Raw genomic sequence first — 16,244 nt, 5'->3', positions numbered from 1 at the left:
ACTCTTATTCAACTCTAACTACTTGATAAAAGTGTCAATGATAAAAATAGAGTTATCTCTCTTTATCCATCTCATTCCCACCGTTGACTTTTATGTACGTTTTATTGTGATGTCCCTTATTAACTTAATAATAAATTATAGAGGAATTAAAAAGCATTCTTTAAAAGTGATGCTTCATGCGATTTGTTTTTCACGAAGTACGTTAACTCTATACAGAAAGCTAATTACTTTTTTTCATAACCCGGAAGTACTTAGGAAGCATGGGAGAAAACTGACGTCATGATTTAGCAAGTCGGAACAAAAGATGAGCCGCCACAAAATATTTTGAAAAGATGCGTCTTATTTAGAGTAAATTGTATGGTCTGTCTTATTCATCCTTATTTCTAGGACGCGCATCCACAATAAGAAATGTCTAAAGTGCGCTGTAATTGCTGTCAGATTGAAATTTCAGGGTTCAGAGTACAGTGTACAGATTGTACAGACTTTGACCTTTGTTTACAGGTGAGTATGACGTCACTGGCGTGCCTATCAAATGCACATAATCTCTTTTGTTGACCATAATTTTCTTTTTCCTAAAATTATCAAAGATTGTATTTTATGTTTCCTATTTTTCAGTGCTATTCACTTGGTGCTGAGATCGGAGGTCATAAAAGAGTTCATGAATACAAGTTGGTGGTATGTACATTGTGATTGGGGATACCCAATGGAGATCCTACATCTATAAATAGAAATGCTTGAAATCCTAAGTTTAATGTCCTGCTTCAAACAATCATGTCCTTTATAACAAAGGGATTATCTTGCAATTAACTTGTATTTGTTTTTATATTCCACAATATATATAATTATGAAATTGAACATTTTCTGACAATTGAAAATATTTTTTTTATTGTTGTGCTTGTTCTTCTTCTGTTTATGGGAAAGACCCTATTGCTGAAGTGTGGAATTTCCCAGAACTGTGTCGCTATGTGCATGGTTGAAGTCATAGTCTTCATGCTTAACCACAGGCCTAGCAGCCAAGACTTGTTAAATAGTTTTCAGACCTGTAAAAATCGTATGAATGGCCAACAGAATATATCTTTTTTCTTAAAATTGAGCTCCTGGCCTATAGATTGAAAAGTTTATCATGAAGTCTGAAGTCAGTTATGTGAAAAAAGAAAGTTGAAAAAGTAAATCTTGCTGTGACTTAAAAGTAATGTGACATCTCCGTCAGATATCTCCCATGTATACTAAATTTTACCCAGGTCAACTTGGGCAGTTAACCCTCTTGCTGCCGGAGGGACACATATGTCCATGGCTTAATTTATGCAAGCTTCTCATCAATGCTGTAATGCTGTATCTCTTTCAATTAAAAGACCGAAGATTAAACAGTGTTTTGTTTCTCTCCAATGGGTCCAAAATGTAACGGTCATTATGTTGTGTCGTCATAAATCGAATGATGTCGTTGTTTGGCATGTTACGTCACAGACGTTGAGCTGTCGTATTTTCCGGCTTATGAAATGCAACCTTCAAAAACAGTCGGCAGTAACAGGGTTAATTTTATAAATGCAAAATTGGAATGTTGTGTGTTGGAAGATTTGAAATCTCAAGTTATTTATTAACTAAATCAGACACTCAAGGTAGTCAAAATGGCATTTATCACATGAAATAAATAAAAACCATATAGTTTTTGATTGAAAACGCTCATTTCATTTGAAGAAAGATGCTTTTATTCATATACAAAAATGTAACCCCTATTGAAGATTTTCCTCAAAGATTTGATAAAACAGTAGTATTGTGAATATTGTTTTTTTTAGAGTGACTACGTAGTAGGAGCTTTTGAACTTGATACACCATGGACTCTGGCAGAAGAAACAATGCTTTTAGATGCGGTGGAACAGTATGGATTTGGCAACTGGTAAGTTATCACTTGAACAATTTTTTTCTTTATGAAATTCTCCAGCAATACAGTCCACTACTGTAAACCAACTTATTTTCGCCGACATATTATTTTCGTGTTTAACCCTTTCTATCCCATTTCGCGGCAATTTAATTTCGCAATTCTTAAATTTACTTGATGTAGTTTATGTAAGAAAAGTTAAAGTTTCACATATTTGCGATAGTTTTCTTCTCTGAAAAATAAATCGCTCGTGAAAATTAGTTGGTTTGCAGTATCCTCAGTGGTGACATGTTTTAAAAGTAGGTTGCAGAGAGTCCTATTGAAATTATTAAGACAATTGTAACAGCTAATTTAAGGTTACTTAACAAAAAATGTGTTCTGCTTAGTCTATTATGGTCATTGAAGATTCTATTTGTAGGTTGTAAGGTGTTAGATATGATTTGGATAGTATCTATACTTATATATATCTAGTATTTCTATACTTTGTCACCTCAAGTGCATGTGTATTGTCTTTCATGGATTTTCCCTTGAATCTGTGATGGTGAATATACATGTGTATGTTACACATGTAATTCTATTTAGCAGCTTTATTACTAGTGTTGAACATTACAGTGGCGTATCCAGAACTTTTCCTAAGGGAGGCCCGCTCCAGTCATGCTTCAGCGATTCCCTATATAATCAACCAAATTTTTCCCATGAAAGGGGGGCCCAGGCCCCCCCCTGGATCCGCCTATGCATTATTCCGCAGCTAAATTCTGGTTTCTTATCAATGCATATGTAATGAACAATACGTAACATAATTTTTAAGAAAATAACAATATGTAATAATTATCATAAAAAAGTCATGAAGGTTCCTCACAGATAAAATAAAATCTATCCATTCAGTACATGTGCATATCAAGTCAGCCAGACTAGCTGAGTATTGAAATATTTTAAGTAAAAGTAGGACCTGGAATTTGGGTTGTGGACCTTTCAGTTTGAAGGGGCAAAGGTCAGGCCCCTTCCAGTATCAAATGTTAATTTGAACCCCTGAAATGTTGCAATCATTTACAGTATATGAACAAATGCTTGTTTCTTTTGCAGGGAGGATGTGGCAAATCATGTGGAAAAGAGAACTGCTGAAGGTATTTATTGAGATACTGTAGAAGGCTGTAGCAGAAATTTTATCTGCAAAAGAAATTAAACCTTTCCACAGAATCATTTGCAGTTTACCTGTCAATATTAAACTTCAGTTCTTTGTCCCTTGGAATATAATAATCACTAGTACTGGAACTTTTAAATTTCTTTCAATAGAAATCCATCACTCATTGATTAATTAACCTGAAGAACATGTAGTTGAATAATGAATATACATGTAACAACTCACAAAACTTCATGTGATTTTGTATTTTTTCAATATCTGTTATATTTTCAAATTTTTAAAAGTTGACTTCTGAAGAAGAAAAAAATCAGCATTTTTCCTATTGAAAATTGTTTTTTGGTGTGTTTGACATACTACATGTAATAGTTATCAAAGGTACCAGGATTATAATTTAATACGCCAGACACGCATTTCGTCCTCAAAGACTCATCAGTGATGCTCAGATCAAAATAGTTATAAAGCCAAACAAGTACAAAGTTGAAAATCATTGAGGACCCAAAATATGACAAAGGTAATCTAAGCCTAAACTAAAGCTGGACAAAATGACTAGGTTTAAAAAAAAAAGTAAAAACACAAAAATACTGAACTCCGAGGAAAATTCAAAAAGGAAAATCAAAAATCAAAAGGCAAAATCAAAAGTCCAAACACATCAAACGAATGGATAACAACTGTCATATTCCTGACTTGGTACAGGCATTTTCTAATGTAGAAAATGGTGGATTGAACCTGGTTTTAAAGCTAGCTAAACCTCTCACTTGTATGACAGTCGCATCATTTTAAGCCTTGTTATTTACATGATTAAGATATCAATGAGTAAATAAACACAAAAATGCAAATTTCAGTAGAAACAATGCTAAAACACCTTTTATGTTAGTCAGTGATTGTATCAATCAGATTGAAAATAACTGATTGATAATAATTTCCTTATCATGTTTATTATGTGGATATATCGGATCTGTAATCCATAAATTTTAAACCATAACCATTTTCTTTGTTTACTTACAGAGTGTGAAGACCATTATGTAACATTTTTTGTATCAGGAAGTGTTGGAAAAGGTATTTATAATTAAACATGATTTATTATTTAAGTTATCTGGACAAAAAACATTTCTACTGTATAAAAGCCCAGAATTGAAAATGAAACTGATAGAGAAATATGAAAATTTTAATAACTTAAACAAAGATGAGTGGTCAGAATTGTAAAACAAAAAAGAAATAATATTTGTCACTTTGTATATGTAGAAGACCTTAGTTAAAATGATGTAGTGCAAAAAAAAAAGTTATAGGTCTTGTCTTAAGGATGTACTTATTGAGGTTAGCTGAAAATTAATAAATCAAGAATTTAAAATTGATACTATAAGCTGGTAGAGCATTCTTTAAGGATGAAGATAGGCTAAAAATATTGATAGGTCATGGACCTCCTTTTCGATATATTTGAGATTCAAAATATGGCGGGAAAAGGCTTACTCAGACTTTTACCTTATGTTTGCATTGGCATTATTTGTGTCCCAAAACAAAAGAAAGAAAATTAAGAATCTTCTAAAATTTGGGTAAATGAACTTTCATGAGCTATTTAGTCTTATCTGAAAAAGTAGATGGGTGTTATGGGGCAAAATATTTTACCCAGTTTTGTATGGAAAAACACCAAGGAGTCCGAAAATTTGACACGAATTTCAAAACCTCACCTAAGTACATCCTTAAGTGCTGATAATAAAGTTTTTATGGGGATTTCTGTTTAAAAAAAATCTTTAACATGTTAGTAGTTTTGATAACTTATTTCGTTGAAGATCACAACAGAATTGATCAGGAATGCGTTGAACATCTTTACTTTGTTCATTGACAACTCTACATCCAAGTCACAACTAGTAAAACGTAAACCATTTTTGGTCAAAGTACATATAAAAAAAGAAGATGTGGTATGATTACCAAAGAGACAACTATCCACAAAAGACCAAAATGACACAGACATTAACAACTATAGGTCACCGTATATGCATGTTAATCATGTTAATATACTCTGAAAATATGATACAAAATGAAAGTTCTGGTTTATGACCCTAAAAAAATTACTAAATACCATACATAGTCATGATTTAGAAATTGAAACCCTCAATGCATCTAGTTTTGATGTAAACACATATACTATTTCAACAAGTGTAAAAGAAATTTGGACTAGTATTCTTTATTATTTTTAGTCACAATCAGACCAGATGCTGCAGACGCAATAAAAGATCATACATGTCCCAACGGAGGTATGTGGAATGGAAATAGAGATGATTTAGGACTTTTCATTTTTGTGATAGTATTTGCAAAATTAATTGTAATTATTTGCTTCAAAAATATCAGATTGAAAATTTTCAATTTTCTCTTCTAGATGCTGTTTTTGTAAACACATGTCTCTAAGGTGTCTCAGAATTTAAATCTAAAAAACTCTGAATTATATTTTTATAATAAAATATGTTTTCATTAAGTTCTAAAAGGGAGGTAACACAGTGAGTCAAATAAATATGGAAAATATGTATTAGGTTATCTCCCCCATGAAACTTATTTATAGACAACATGTTGCCACTAACCATATGATTTACTGTATCAGGGGCTGATCCAGTCATTTAAAAAGGGGGGTTTCCAACCATATGTCCCCATTCAAATGCAATGATCTGTCCAAAAGAAAGGGAGGGTTCCAACCACAAGAAACCCCCCTCTGGATTCACCACTGTGTATATGACATGTCTTTTATTCAAACTGATGTCTGAGCTTTACAAATATAATTTTTTTTTTATAAAATTTCAAAAAGTACTACCGCTCACCTTTAAAATAACTCTTAACAGTAACTATATGTATTGCAACACTCACATTAGACATTAGGTGAATATCTAATATTTTAAATTAATAAATTATTGCAATGTTTTCATTATTGCGAAAAAAATGCAACAGGGTTATAGTCTCAAGGATTTAAACTCGCATTTTGAAAATTTCTATATGAATTGAACAGGATTTTTCTCAATATTGCTAAAATTAAAATGGCCTTTGAGTCTTAAATGACAAAATTGCAATAATAAATGCACGCAAAAAATTCTGAATATACAGTTTTAGATTTTAAGTATGCTTTATTCTTTGGCAATTTCTTGTAAACAGTTGGTTATAATTTCGGAGCAGTTGAACAATTTGGATTGATGAAACAAATTGAAATTTGATGAGAATTTTGAAGAAGAAAAAATGTAATATGTGGATAGAAACACATTAGTGAAATGAAAAAAATATGTGATTGCAAATATTAATGACCAATAGAAGATTTGTAAATAAAAGCTAAACAAATTTTAAAGCAAAGTACTCATCAGAATTTCTTCTCTTTTCCAGGTCCTTTGTCACCTAGTATAACACAACCAATATCACCTGTAGAACTTAGTCTTCCTGAACAACAAGAACTTGGATATATGCCTCTTAGGGATGATTTTGAAAGAGTGAGTTAAGCAATCTTTTTAGGTTTGGTCTACTGTTATAAAATTGACAAGCATACAGTAACAGCAGATAATATGCTACCAAATTTTCTAGATTGTTATTAATTGGGGATTTCAAGAGTACTGGAATACTTGAGTATGGCTTGGTAGGAAATTGTTTCAAATACAACAACAATATTTGACTAATCTGTTTCCTATTGGGATATTGGAGATCATTTTATCTGCATGACTATTGCTTTACACAGCACACTACCTTAAAGATCATTTGACAAGATCATATCAAATCTGTTGCATTCAATGGTGACCCTTAGTGGTTAAAAGCATCAGTGACTTCAAATCATCCCACCTTTGTTTATATGTTTTCTTTAGTATTACAAAATGTAAAAGGTGTTTTTAAATTGTTGATTAGATTTTTGTTTACTTTAAAAAAGTAATACATGTAGCTTTTTATCATGAAATATAATTCCTATGATTAGTTATATTCATCAGACAGTAACCATGGTAACCAACAAAGCTTAAATTGTGTATATAAGTTTATTCTCGTTTTCTGGATATTTTTCATGATTATCCCTAAAATTATTGATGTAGTATAGGATATTTTAAAGTCACTTATCTTTCCTCACAATTCATAATAAAAATCATGAACATATTTTATACTGGGGTAAATTTTGATAGAAATTAAAACCTATTTCATAGATTATCTTTCAAAAACAACAGTTGAACAATTTTCAAAAAAAGATCATGAGGAATTCTTAATTTTTTAAGGATTTGGGTTGTTATGTATTAGGACATTTCTGTCTTTGTGGTGCAGCATGTTATATTATTTGTGTATTTTGTAGGAGCACGATAATGATGCTGAAATTTTAATTAGTAGTTTAGCCAATAATTATGATGACGAAGACATTGATATAGGTAAGTATTACGGATGATGTGAATAATTTTGTAGATAATACATACACATTAACATGATTAATGAATATGTCTACGCCAGTTCCTTCTTCAGGGTTGAAAAAAAAATAGCATGTTGAAATAATCAAATGAATTTTTATCAAAATTGCATGTAATCATTAACCCTTGTCACGCTTCAGACAGCTGACGATGAGTCCTGCTTTACCGGGATCGAAATACCTCTTTTATATATCCCGCTTAAAACAGTGCAAACATGAGTTATCTTTCTTTGTTGAATACCTGGACGAAAGTGTTAACATGGCGCTTCCGTTTGTTGAAAACCCTGTCAAAATCAGAGGAAATTTACAGAGTTTACGAGAATTTGAAATGAGGGAACATTTTTTTTGAAAGAATATGAAAGAATTGAAGCCAAACTAGTATACTTTTTTGACATTAAATGTCATTTCATGTACAAAACACTTGGAATGGATATCGTTCAGTGTAAGGAATTTGTACAGCCTCATTTAATTTTTCAAAAGTTTGCTGTTTTGGGTAAAAAAAAATACGATTTTGGGTCAAAGAGCAGAATTTTGAGAATTTCACCTAGATAATGCCAACAATTTGAAAATAGACACAAATGACTACTGACAAGTTTTTATTGACATTTATTATGAAGATCTCCCACTTGAGTAATAGTAGCCAGGGAAGCCATCGTCTCAGAGTAGCTTCTGTCTGGGCAGCTATCGGTGAAAGGGTTAATAGAATTCTTTGGTTTCGACAATATATTAGAAAATTTATCTCCATGTGTACATTTACTTGCTTAAAGTGGCCTTAAACATGTACAGCAATGTAGAAAGAAGTCCCTAACACTATATAGAAATAGTTTTCATTTTAATACACATCACAAACACTGAACTAACTCCAGGTATTGAAAAAAACCCAGACTTTTGATGCTCAATTTATTTCTTATGTCTTACGTCAGTTTCTATGAATTGAAACATTTTATGAATCATAATGTTCAATGTTTTAATGTTGATATTTTTCAGCGGTAAAACTTTCACAAGTAGAAAAGTACAGAACAAGATTAAAAGAAAGAGAAAGAAGAAAACGACTTGCGAGAGGATACAATCTTTTACAAAGTGCTACTACTATAGGGAAACAAAAATCTCAAACTCCAAAGAAAAGAATTCATAAAGAAGAAAGGTACATTATACTTTGATACTCTATTTATTGGTAACTAAATATAGTCTTGAAGTTGCACAAATCATTTAATAGAATAGCAAATGATATTGGATACCCATCCGTGTCACAAAATCAGTAAATGCTCAGCAAATAAAACACAAAAAGCAAAGAAACAGCGCTTTGATTGCTGTTCGTCATCTCAAAGTCACAGTATGGCTTTGAACAAGGTTGAAACTAAAATAGGTATTAAACTAGAAACTAAATTAGAATTGTCCTTATAAATTTCATCCATTAGACCTGTCTCTGTTTGATGAATGCCAAAAAAAATTATGACCTGTTGTATTAAAGATGCTGATTGGATCTTTTCATCATGTCCAAAAAAAATCAACATGTTTGTTATCATTTCTGTCAAATACGTTAGTTTGTAGCTGCTACAACTGATTTAAGTGACAAGTTTTTGGAAAGTTTGCTATAGCAATAAACTTTCTTAATGCAACGGCCTCTAACCGGAAAAGAGACAGACTATCTTACTTTAGGAAGTGTGTTCTACTTCTAGATAATGTAGTATTGGTGTTTGAAAACTACTAATAGAAAGATGCTTTATAAATTTTGAGCTCTTTTATTTTAATAGCATACAGCTTGAATTAAATTGTACTGAATTTTCATCGATAAATCAAATAATTCAACTTCATTTGAAAATGATGAACAAACACTGCTTCGCGGTTTTGCGCTACGCGGAAATTAAAATCAATACACACACTGGACAGCAGTTTCTACGTTATGATTTTATGGTATTGTTCAGACATGTGTCAGATCCATATATATGTGTGCCTCCAAATGGGAGTACTATAATCCCGGTTTCAAAGGTTTCCTACTGAATACTTTTAGTTTACACACTCTAACTTTAGTAAGAGTGAATGGAAATCTATGAAATTTTAACACAAGGTTTATGACCACAAAAGGAAGGTTGGAATTGATTTTGGGAGTTTTGGTCCCAACATTTTAGGAATTGGGGGCCAAAAAGGGCCCAAATAAGTATTTTCTTGGTTTTCGCACTATAGCTTTAGTTTAAGTAAATAGAAATCTATGAAATTTTGACACAAGGTTTATGACCACTAAAGGAAGGTTGGGATTGATTTTGGGAGTTTTGGTTCCAACAGTTTAGGAATTAGGGGCCAAAAAAGGGCCCAAATAAACATTATTCTTGGTTTTCGCACAATAACTGTAGTATAAGTAAATAGAAATCAATGAAATTAAACACAAGGTTTATGACCACAAAAGGAAGGTTGGGATTGATTTTGGGAGTTGAGGTCCCAACAGTTTAGGAATAAGGGGCCAAAAAGGGGCCCAAATAAACATTATTCTTGGTTTTTGCACAATAACTGTAGTATAAGTAAATAGAAATCAATGAAATTAAACACAAGGTTTATGACCACAAAAGGAAGGTTGGGATTGATTTTGGGAGTTGAGGTCCCAACAGTTTAGGAATAAGGGGCCCAAAGGGTCCAAAATTAAACTTTGTTTGATTTCATCAAAAATTGAATAATTGGGGTTCTTTAATATGCAGAATCTAACTGTGTATGTAGATTCTTAATTTTTGGTCCCGTTTTCAAATTGGTCTACATTAAGGTTCAAAGGGTCCAAAATTAAATTTAGTTCAATTTTAACAAAAAATTTTAACAAAAATTGAATCCTTGGGCTTCTTTGATATGCTGAATCTATAAATGTACTTAGATTTTTGATTATGGGCCCAGTTTTCAAGTTGGTCCAAATCTGGGTCCAAAATTAAACTTTGTTTGATTTCATCAAAAATTGAATAAATGGGGTTCTTTGATATGCCAAATGTTCTGTGTATGTAGATTCTTAATTTTTGGTCCTGTTTTTTAGCTCACCTGACCTGAAAGGTCAAGTGAGCTTTTCTCATCACTTGGCGTCCGTCGTCCGTCGTCCTGCGTCCGTCGTCCGTCGTCCGTAAACTTTTACAAAAATCTTCTCCTCTGAAACTACTGGGCCAAATTCTACCAAACTTGGCCACAATCATCCTTGGGGTATCTAGTTTAAAAAATGTGTGGCGTGACCCGTCAAACCAACCAAGATGGCCGCCATGGCTAAAAATAGAACATAGGGGTAAAATGCAGTTTTTGGCTTATAACTCAAAAACCAAAGCATTTAGAGCAAATCTGACAGGGGTAAAATTGTTTATCAGGTCAAGATCTATCTGCCCTGAAATTTTCAGATGAATCTGACAACTGGTTGTTGGGTTGCTGCCCCTGAATTAGTAATTTTAGGGCAATTTTGCTGTTTTTGGTTATTATCTTGAATATTATTATAGATAGAGATAAACTGTAAACAGCAATAATGTTCAGCAAAGTAAGATCTACAAATAAGTCAACATATTTAAAATGGTCAGTTGACCCCTTTAGGAGTTATTGGCCTTTATAGTCAATTTTTAACCATTTTTCGTAAATCTTAGTAATCTTTTACAAAAATCTTCTCCTCTGAAACTACCATGCCAAACTAAACCAAACTTGGCCACAATCATCATTGGGATATCTAGTTTAAAAAATGTGTGGCGTGACCCGGCCAACCAACCAAGATGGCCGCCATGGCTAAAAATAGAACATAGGGGTAAAATGCAGTTTTTGGCTTATAACTCAAAAACCAAAGCATTTAGAGCAAATCTGACATGGGGTAAAATTGTTTATCAGGTGAAGATCTATCTGCCCTGAAATTTTCAGATGAATTGGACAACCCATTGTTGGGTTGCTGCCCCTGAATTGGTAATTTTAGGAAAATTTTGCTGTTTTTGGTTATTATCTTGAATATTATTATAGATAGAGATAAACTGTAAACAGCAATAATGTTCAGCAAGGTAAGACCTACAAATAAGTCAACATGACCAAAATTGTCAGTTGACCCTTAAGGAGTTATTGGCCTTTATAGTAAATTTTTAACAACTTTTCGTCATTTTTTGTAACTTTTCTAAAAATCTTCTTCTCCAAAACTACTTTGCCAAATTTAACCAAACTTGGCCACAATTATCATTGTGGTTTATAGTTTAAAAAATGTGTCCGATGACCCAGCCTACTAAACAAAATGGCCGACATGGCTAAAATTAGAACATAGTGGTAAAATGCAGTTTTTGCTTTATATCTTTGAAACTAAGACATTTAGGGCAAATCTTTCAACACTTAAATGTCCATCAGAATAAGATATATCCCCTCACACATTTTGAGTTGAATCGGACAACCGATTGTTGGGTTGCTGCCCTAAAATTTGTGATTTTAAGGATATGTTGCAGTTTTTGGTTATTATCTTGAATACTATTATAGATAGAGATAAACTGTAAACAGCAATAATGTTCAGCAAAGTAAGATCTACAAATAAGTCAGCATGATCAAAATTGTTAGAGGACCCCTTAAGGAGTTATTGCCCTTTATAGTCAATATTGAACAACTTTTCGTCATTTTTGTAACTTGTATAAAAATCTTTTCTAAAACGACTTGTCCAAATTTAACCAAACTTCGCTACAATCATAATACATTGTACTAGGGTATCTATTTAAAAAAAAAAGTGTCTAATGACCCCGCCTACCAACGAAGATGGCCGACATCAGTAAACACATTAACAGGTGAGCGACACAGGCTCTTGAGAGCCTCTAGTTCTGTTTCCCATCGTTTTTTTAGAAATGCATTTAAGAGTGAATCGTTAACTGGGTAAAGACCAGTGGCAAATATCTCTGTGTACGTTCTGTCGATTTGGGAAGATATTTTCTAATTCATTTGAAAATATCTATATGTGTTTGCAATGTTCAATGCTTGGACTTTGAAAAGGCGCTAATAAAGCTAACTAAATATTATTTTGATAAAAGAGGTAATACAACAAATTTAATTTTTCAAACAAATAATTCTGTAAACATCGCGTGTGAGGGTTTACACGGAGTTAAAAGAAAAGACAACAGGGCAAATCTGATAAAAAAAAATCCCGAAAATTGGTAGTAACAGGAAATTAAACTAAAGAACAATAATTGAAACCCCCTCCTCAAACAAATGTACCTCATGTCATGTATTATGCTGAGGTACAATTTTTTTGGTGAAAAAAATATAGAATGCTGGACGTGTTTCGATGTGCTATTGGAAAATCCTTTGAAAAAAAAAATGGGTAGGGTTCACCAGGCCACGGCTTAGGTAGCACTTCACAGAAAATATAGTTACAATTGAGCCACAGAATGTTGAATAACCTTCCAACCCTGGCCTTCTAATACGTTAGGCCAACTGTTAGTGTCATACATGCAAAACTACAGACCTATCTACGGAGTGCTACCATACTCACATGCTCCCGATACTAGTATGCTGAAGAAGTAATGAAATTAATAGAACCGGAGCCGGATTTTGTGGGGAATGGCGTTGATGGGAGTTTTTAATAGTCTTGATTTGATTGATTGATATACATGGAAGTTTTTAACGACACTGACTCAATGACTGGCTATACAACACATAGAAGTTTTTGACGACATTGACTGCCTAAACAGCCCTTTGAGTTTCTCAGTCAGCTATAACGGGGGAATGACACTGTGTCCGCCCCCTTTTGTTGAAAAATAAATATTGATTATATAGGGAATCACTTGAGAATGACTGGAGCTGGTCCTCTCATGACATTATCAGTTAGTCTCCCCTCTCCTTATATATAAAAAAATCTGGATCTGCCACTGAGAACAAGTTTAATAAATTAAAAAAAAGAATGTGTCACTAGTATACACGGATGCCCAATCCGCACTATCATTTTCTATGTTTAACAGACCAGGGACTTTCTTTACTTAGTATAGAAAGTCCCTGAGTGGACTGAGGAAATGAGGTAATTCTAATTTGGCATTAAATTTAGAAAGATCATATCATTGTGAATATGTGTACTAAGTTTAAAATTGATTGGATATCAACTTCATCAAACACTACCTCGACCAAAAATTTCAACCTGAAGCGGGACAGACGGACGAACGAACAAACGAACAGACAGACCAGAAACAATGCTGAGAATGGAACATCCTAAGTATATATTTTTAATCTTTATTGCAAAATTACACCCATAAGGGTCAAGCAATATAAACAAACATTTGTAAATACAATGTGATATAAGGTAATCTTATACACTCCCACTCCTGAAACACAAACCAAATTAAAAGTCATCTGATTGCAATCTTATTTACTGTTAATACTGATGAAGTTGCTTTATCATTGATTTATAAGATACAAGTTGTGACCTTCGAAATTGTTTTATATTATTTTATTTGTATATTTTCCTATAGACTTTTAAGGTACCTCCGTTGTCCTTAAAAAAAATCCCTTCCATAATATCCAAAACTTCATCGTTGATTTGAAAAAAAAATGATTTTAGATTTTCGATTATCAATTGAAATGAACCTACTAGAGCCTCAACTTTCAAGCGCACAATAATGTCAATCATTACACATCACTTTAACCCTGAATTGACATTCCACAATCGGTCAGTAACATCACCTGTGTTTATACTATAGTTACAGGGTATTTCCCGCCGTTGGAAAATCCCGTGCAGTCGACACAATTGATTTTTAACATTCTCTATTATGAGCGAGGTCAAGTTTTAGATCAAGTTAATTACATATATTTTTAACGTTAATTATTTAATTATTAAAAAAAACGTATCATCATTTCTTTTCTTTTCTTTTCTTTTTTGCTAGTATAGTAAATAGATCTCAATCCCGGAATGTAGATACACTTAACATTAGACCTGGAAGTGCCTTCTTATAAATGGAGAAACTGTCTTTCACATTAAAATTTAAAAGAATATTATCGCTCAGGCATATTTTAAATTTTGTAATAAGATGATTGATTGTTGGTTGTTTAACTTCCAGTGGCAAATATTCCATAAATGTCAGGACGAACTTAGTTTTAAGATCGAACTCTCAAAAAATAATTGAAAAACAGTAATGATGACAGAAGAACTTTTATACGTGTGAAATAACCATCCAATCTTTTAAATATAACTTATTTATATTTCAAAAAGTAACAGATTAGTTTACAAGACGTGCATTGACGTACTTTCACATCTTTAAAATAGAACTTCTTTGTCTAAAAGACAACCCACGAGTTGTCGAAATCCAGTTGCATGCATACTATATACATACATATGCATATTATGCATCGACGATCGTTGTATTACGTTACATACTGCTATACCAATTGACCCCTGATATCAACTGAGGTTAGAACTTCCTCCAGGCCATTCATTTTATTTTTGTTCCAATAAACGGTTCTTGAATCAATTATAATTTCTGAAGTATTTACGATGAAAGCATTGTTCTCAAATCGTCTTACACAATGATAAAATTGTATTTATACCACAATTGAAAAGTAATTTAATAAAACAAATGACAGATGAACTGATTAATTATAAAGATGAATGTATGTCCATATGCTCATATATATACACATTCGGACTAAAATTCGCAACTTGTTATTATCTCATCGTAGCATATTGTTAATTTTGCTAATATATGCCTTCAACCCCAAGAGGTATAAATGTGCATTTCATTCTGAAAGATTAATGGATTAGCAGGTGATCAAGATCGTTTTAAAAATTCCTATTTGCCAATGAAGTTTAAATGATCTGCGGCCTCAGACATAAACATGTATTTTTCCATCATAAAAGTAAACCTTTAACCCCGAGAAATATATAATCTGTTTCTCTCTAAATTTACAGAAACATTATGTGATAAATTTTTGAAAATTCCTTATATCTCAATCGATTAATGATAGTTCTGTAAACTTCTACATATATCACAATCTGCACCTCAATACAACCGTCCCTCACACTTAACGGATATACAACGATCAATTAATGATTGAACGTCGCTCACGCATAACGGATTATACAACCGACCTTTTAATAACCGTCGCTCACGCATCACTGGTTCTATCAATGACTCAATACACGCCCGTTTTATCGGACAAACGGATACATTCCCTGAGACACGGAAAATCTCCGGAGAACAGCAAAATATTCTGTAAAACGGAAAATTTACGATGAACCTCTATTTATTATCCGTTCCGCGGAGATTGGCCAAAAAACACCGAATTTTTTACAAAAATCACGGTGATTTTCCAAATAGGTCTGCCAGTGTACACAACCTGAGGATGTGCATGAAGGAAAATATTTCTGGTCGGAATTATTTTAAGGGAGATAATTGATTTTACTTAGTTAAATATAGCTATAAATGGCAACAAGTCTGTAAGCGCAACTACTCCTAAACAGATTAATCAATATTGATGAAACTTTACACAGTTTTTTGTCGAGCCTGCAACTTTTGTTGCAGAAAGCTCGACATAGGGATAGTGATCCGGCGGCGGCGGCGGTGTTAGCTCACTTCTTAAAAGCTATATATTTTAGAAGGAAGAAGACCTGGATGCTTCATATTTTGTATATAGATGCCTCATGTTACGAAGTTTCTGTCAGTCACTTGTCCATTGTCCTTGACCTCATTTTCATGGTTCAGTGACCACTTGAAAAAAAAGTTCAGATTTTTTGTAATGTTAAATTCTCTCTTACTGTAAGTAATAGGATAACTATATTTAGTATGTGCGTACCTTGCAAGGTCCTCATGCCCGTCAGACAGTTTTCACTTGACCTCGACCTCATTTCATGGATCAGTGAACAAGGTTAAGTT

General features: G+C 32.8%; 1 protein-coding gene across 1 annotated transcript in view; it reads left to right on the top strand.

Moving 5' to 3' along the window:
- The first annotated feature begins 249 nt into the window (after window positions 1-249).
- Window positions 250-16,244, top strand: part of LOC143069082 (transcriptional adapter 2-beta-like) — a 32,618-nt gene continuing 16,623 nt past the window's right edge. The window contains exons 1-9 of the mRNA XM_076243532.1: window positions 250-501; window positions 616-675; window positions 1,794-1,894; window positions 2,960-3,000; window positions 4,023-4,073; window positions 5,213-5,269; window positions 6,375-6,478; window positions 7,315-7,387; window positions 8,410-8,566. Of these exons, the coding sequence (XP_076099647.1) occupies window positions 409-501; window positions 616-675; window positions 1,794-1,894; window positions 2,960-3,000; window positions 4,023-4,073; window positions 5,213-5,269; window positions 6,375-6,478; window positions 7,315-7,387; window positions 8,410-8,566 (737 nt within the window). The 5' untranslated portion in view covers window positions 250-408. The remainder of the gene's footprint in view (window positions 502-615; window positions 676-1,793; window positions 1,895-2,959; window positions 3,001-4,022; window positions 4,074-5,212; window positions 5,270-6,374; window positions 6,479-7,314; window positions 7,388-8,409; window positions 8,567-16,244) is intronic.

Source organism: Mytilus galloprovincialis, chromosome 3 (assembly GCF_965363235.1).
Source record: "Mytilus galloprovincialis chromosome 3, xbMytGall1.hap1.1, whole genome shotgun sequence".
NCBI classification, from domain to species: domain Eukaryota; kingdom Metazoa; phylum Mollusca; class Bivalvia; order Mytilida; family Mytilidae; genus Mytilus; species Mytilus galloprovincialis.
Note: the sequence above shows the minus strand (reverse complement) of the source record. Positions and strands in the feature narration are given on the sequence as shown.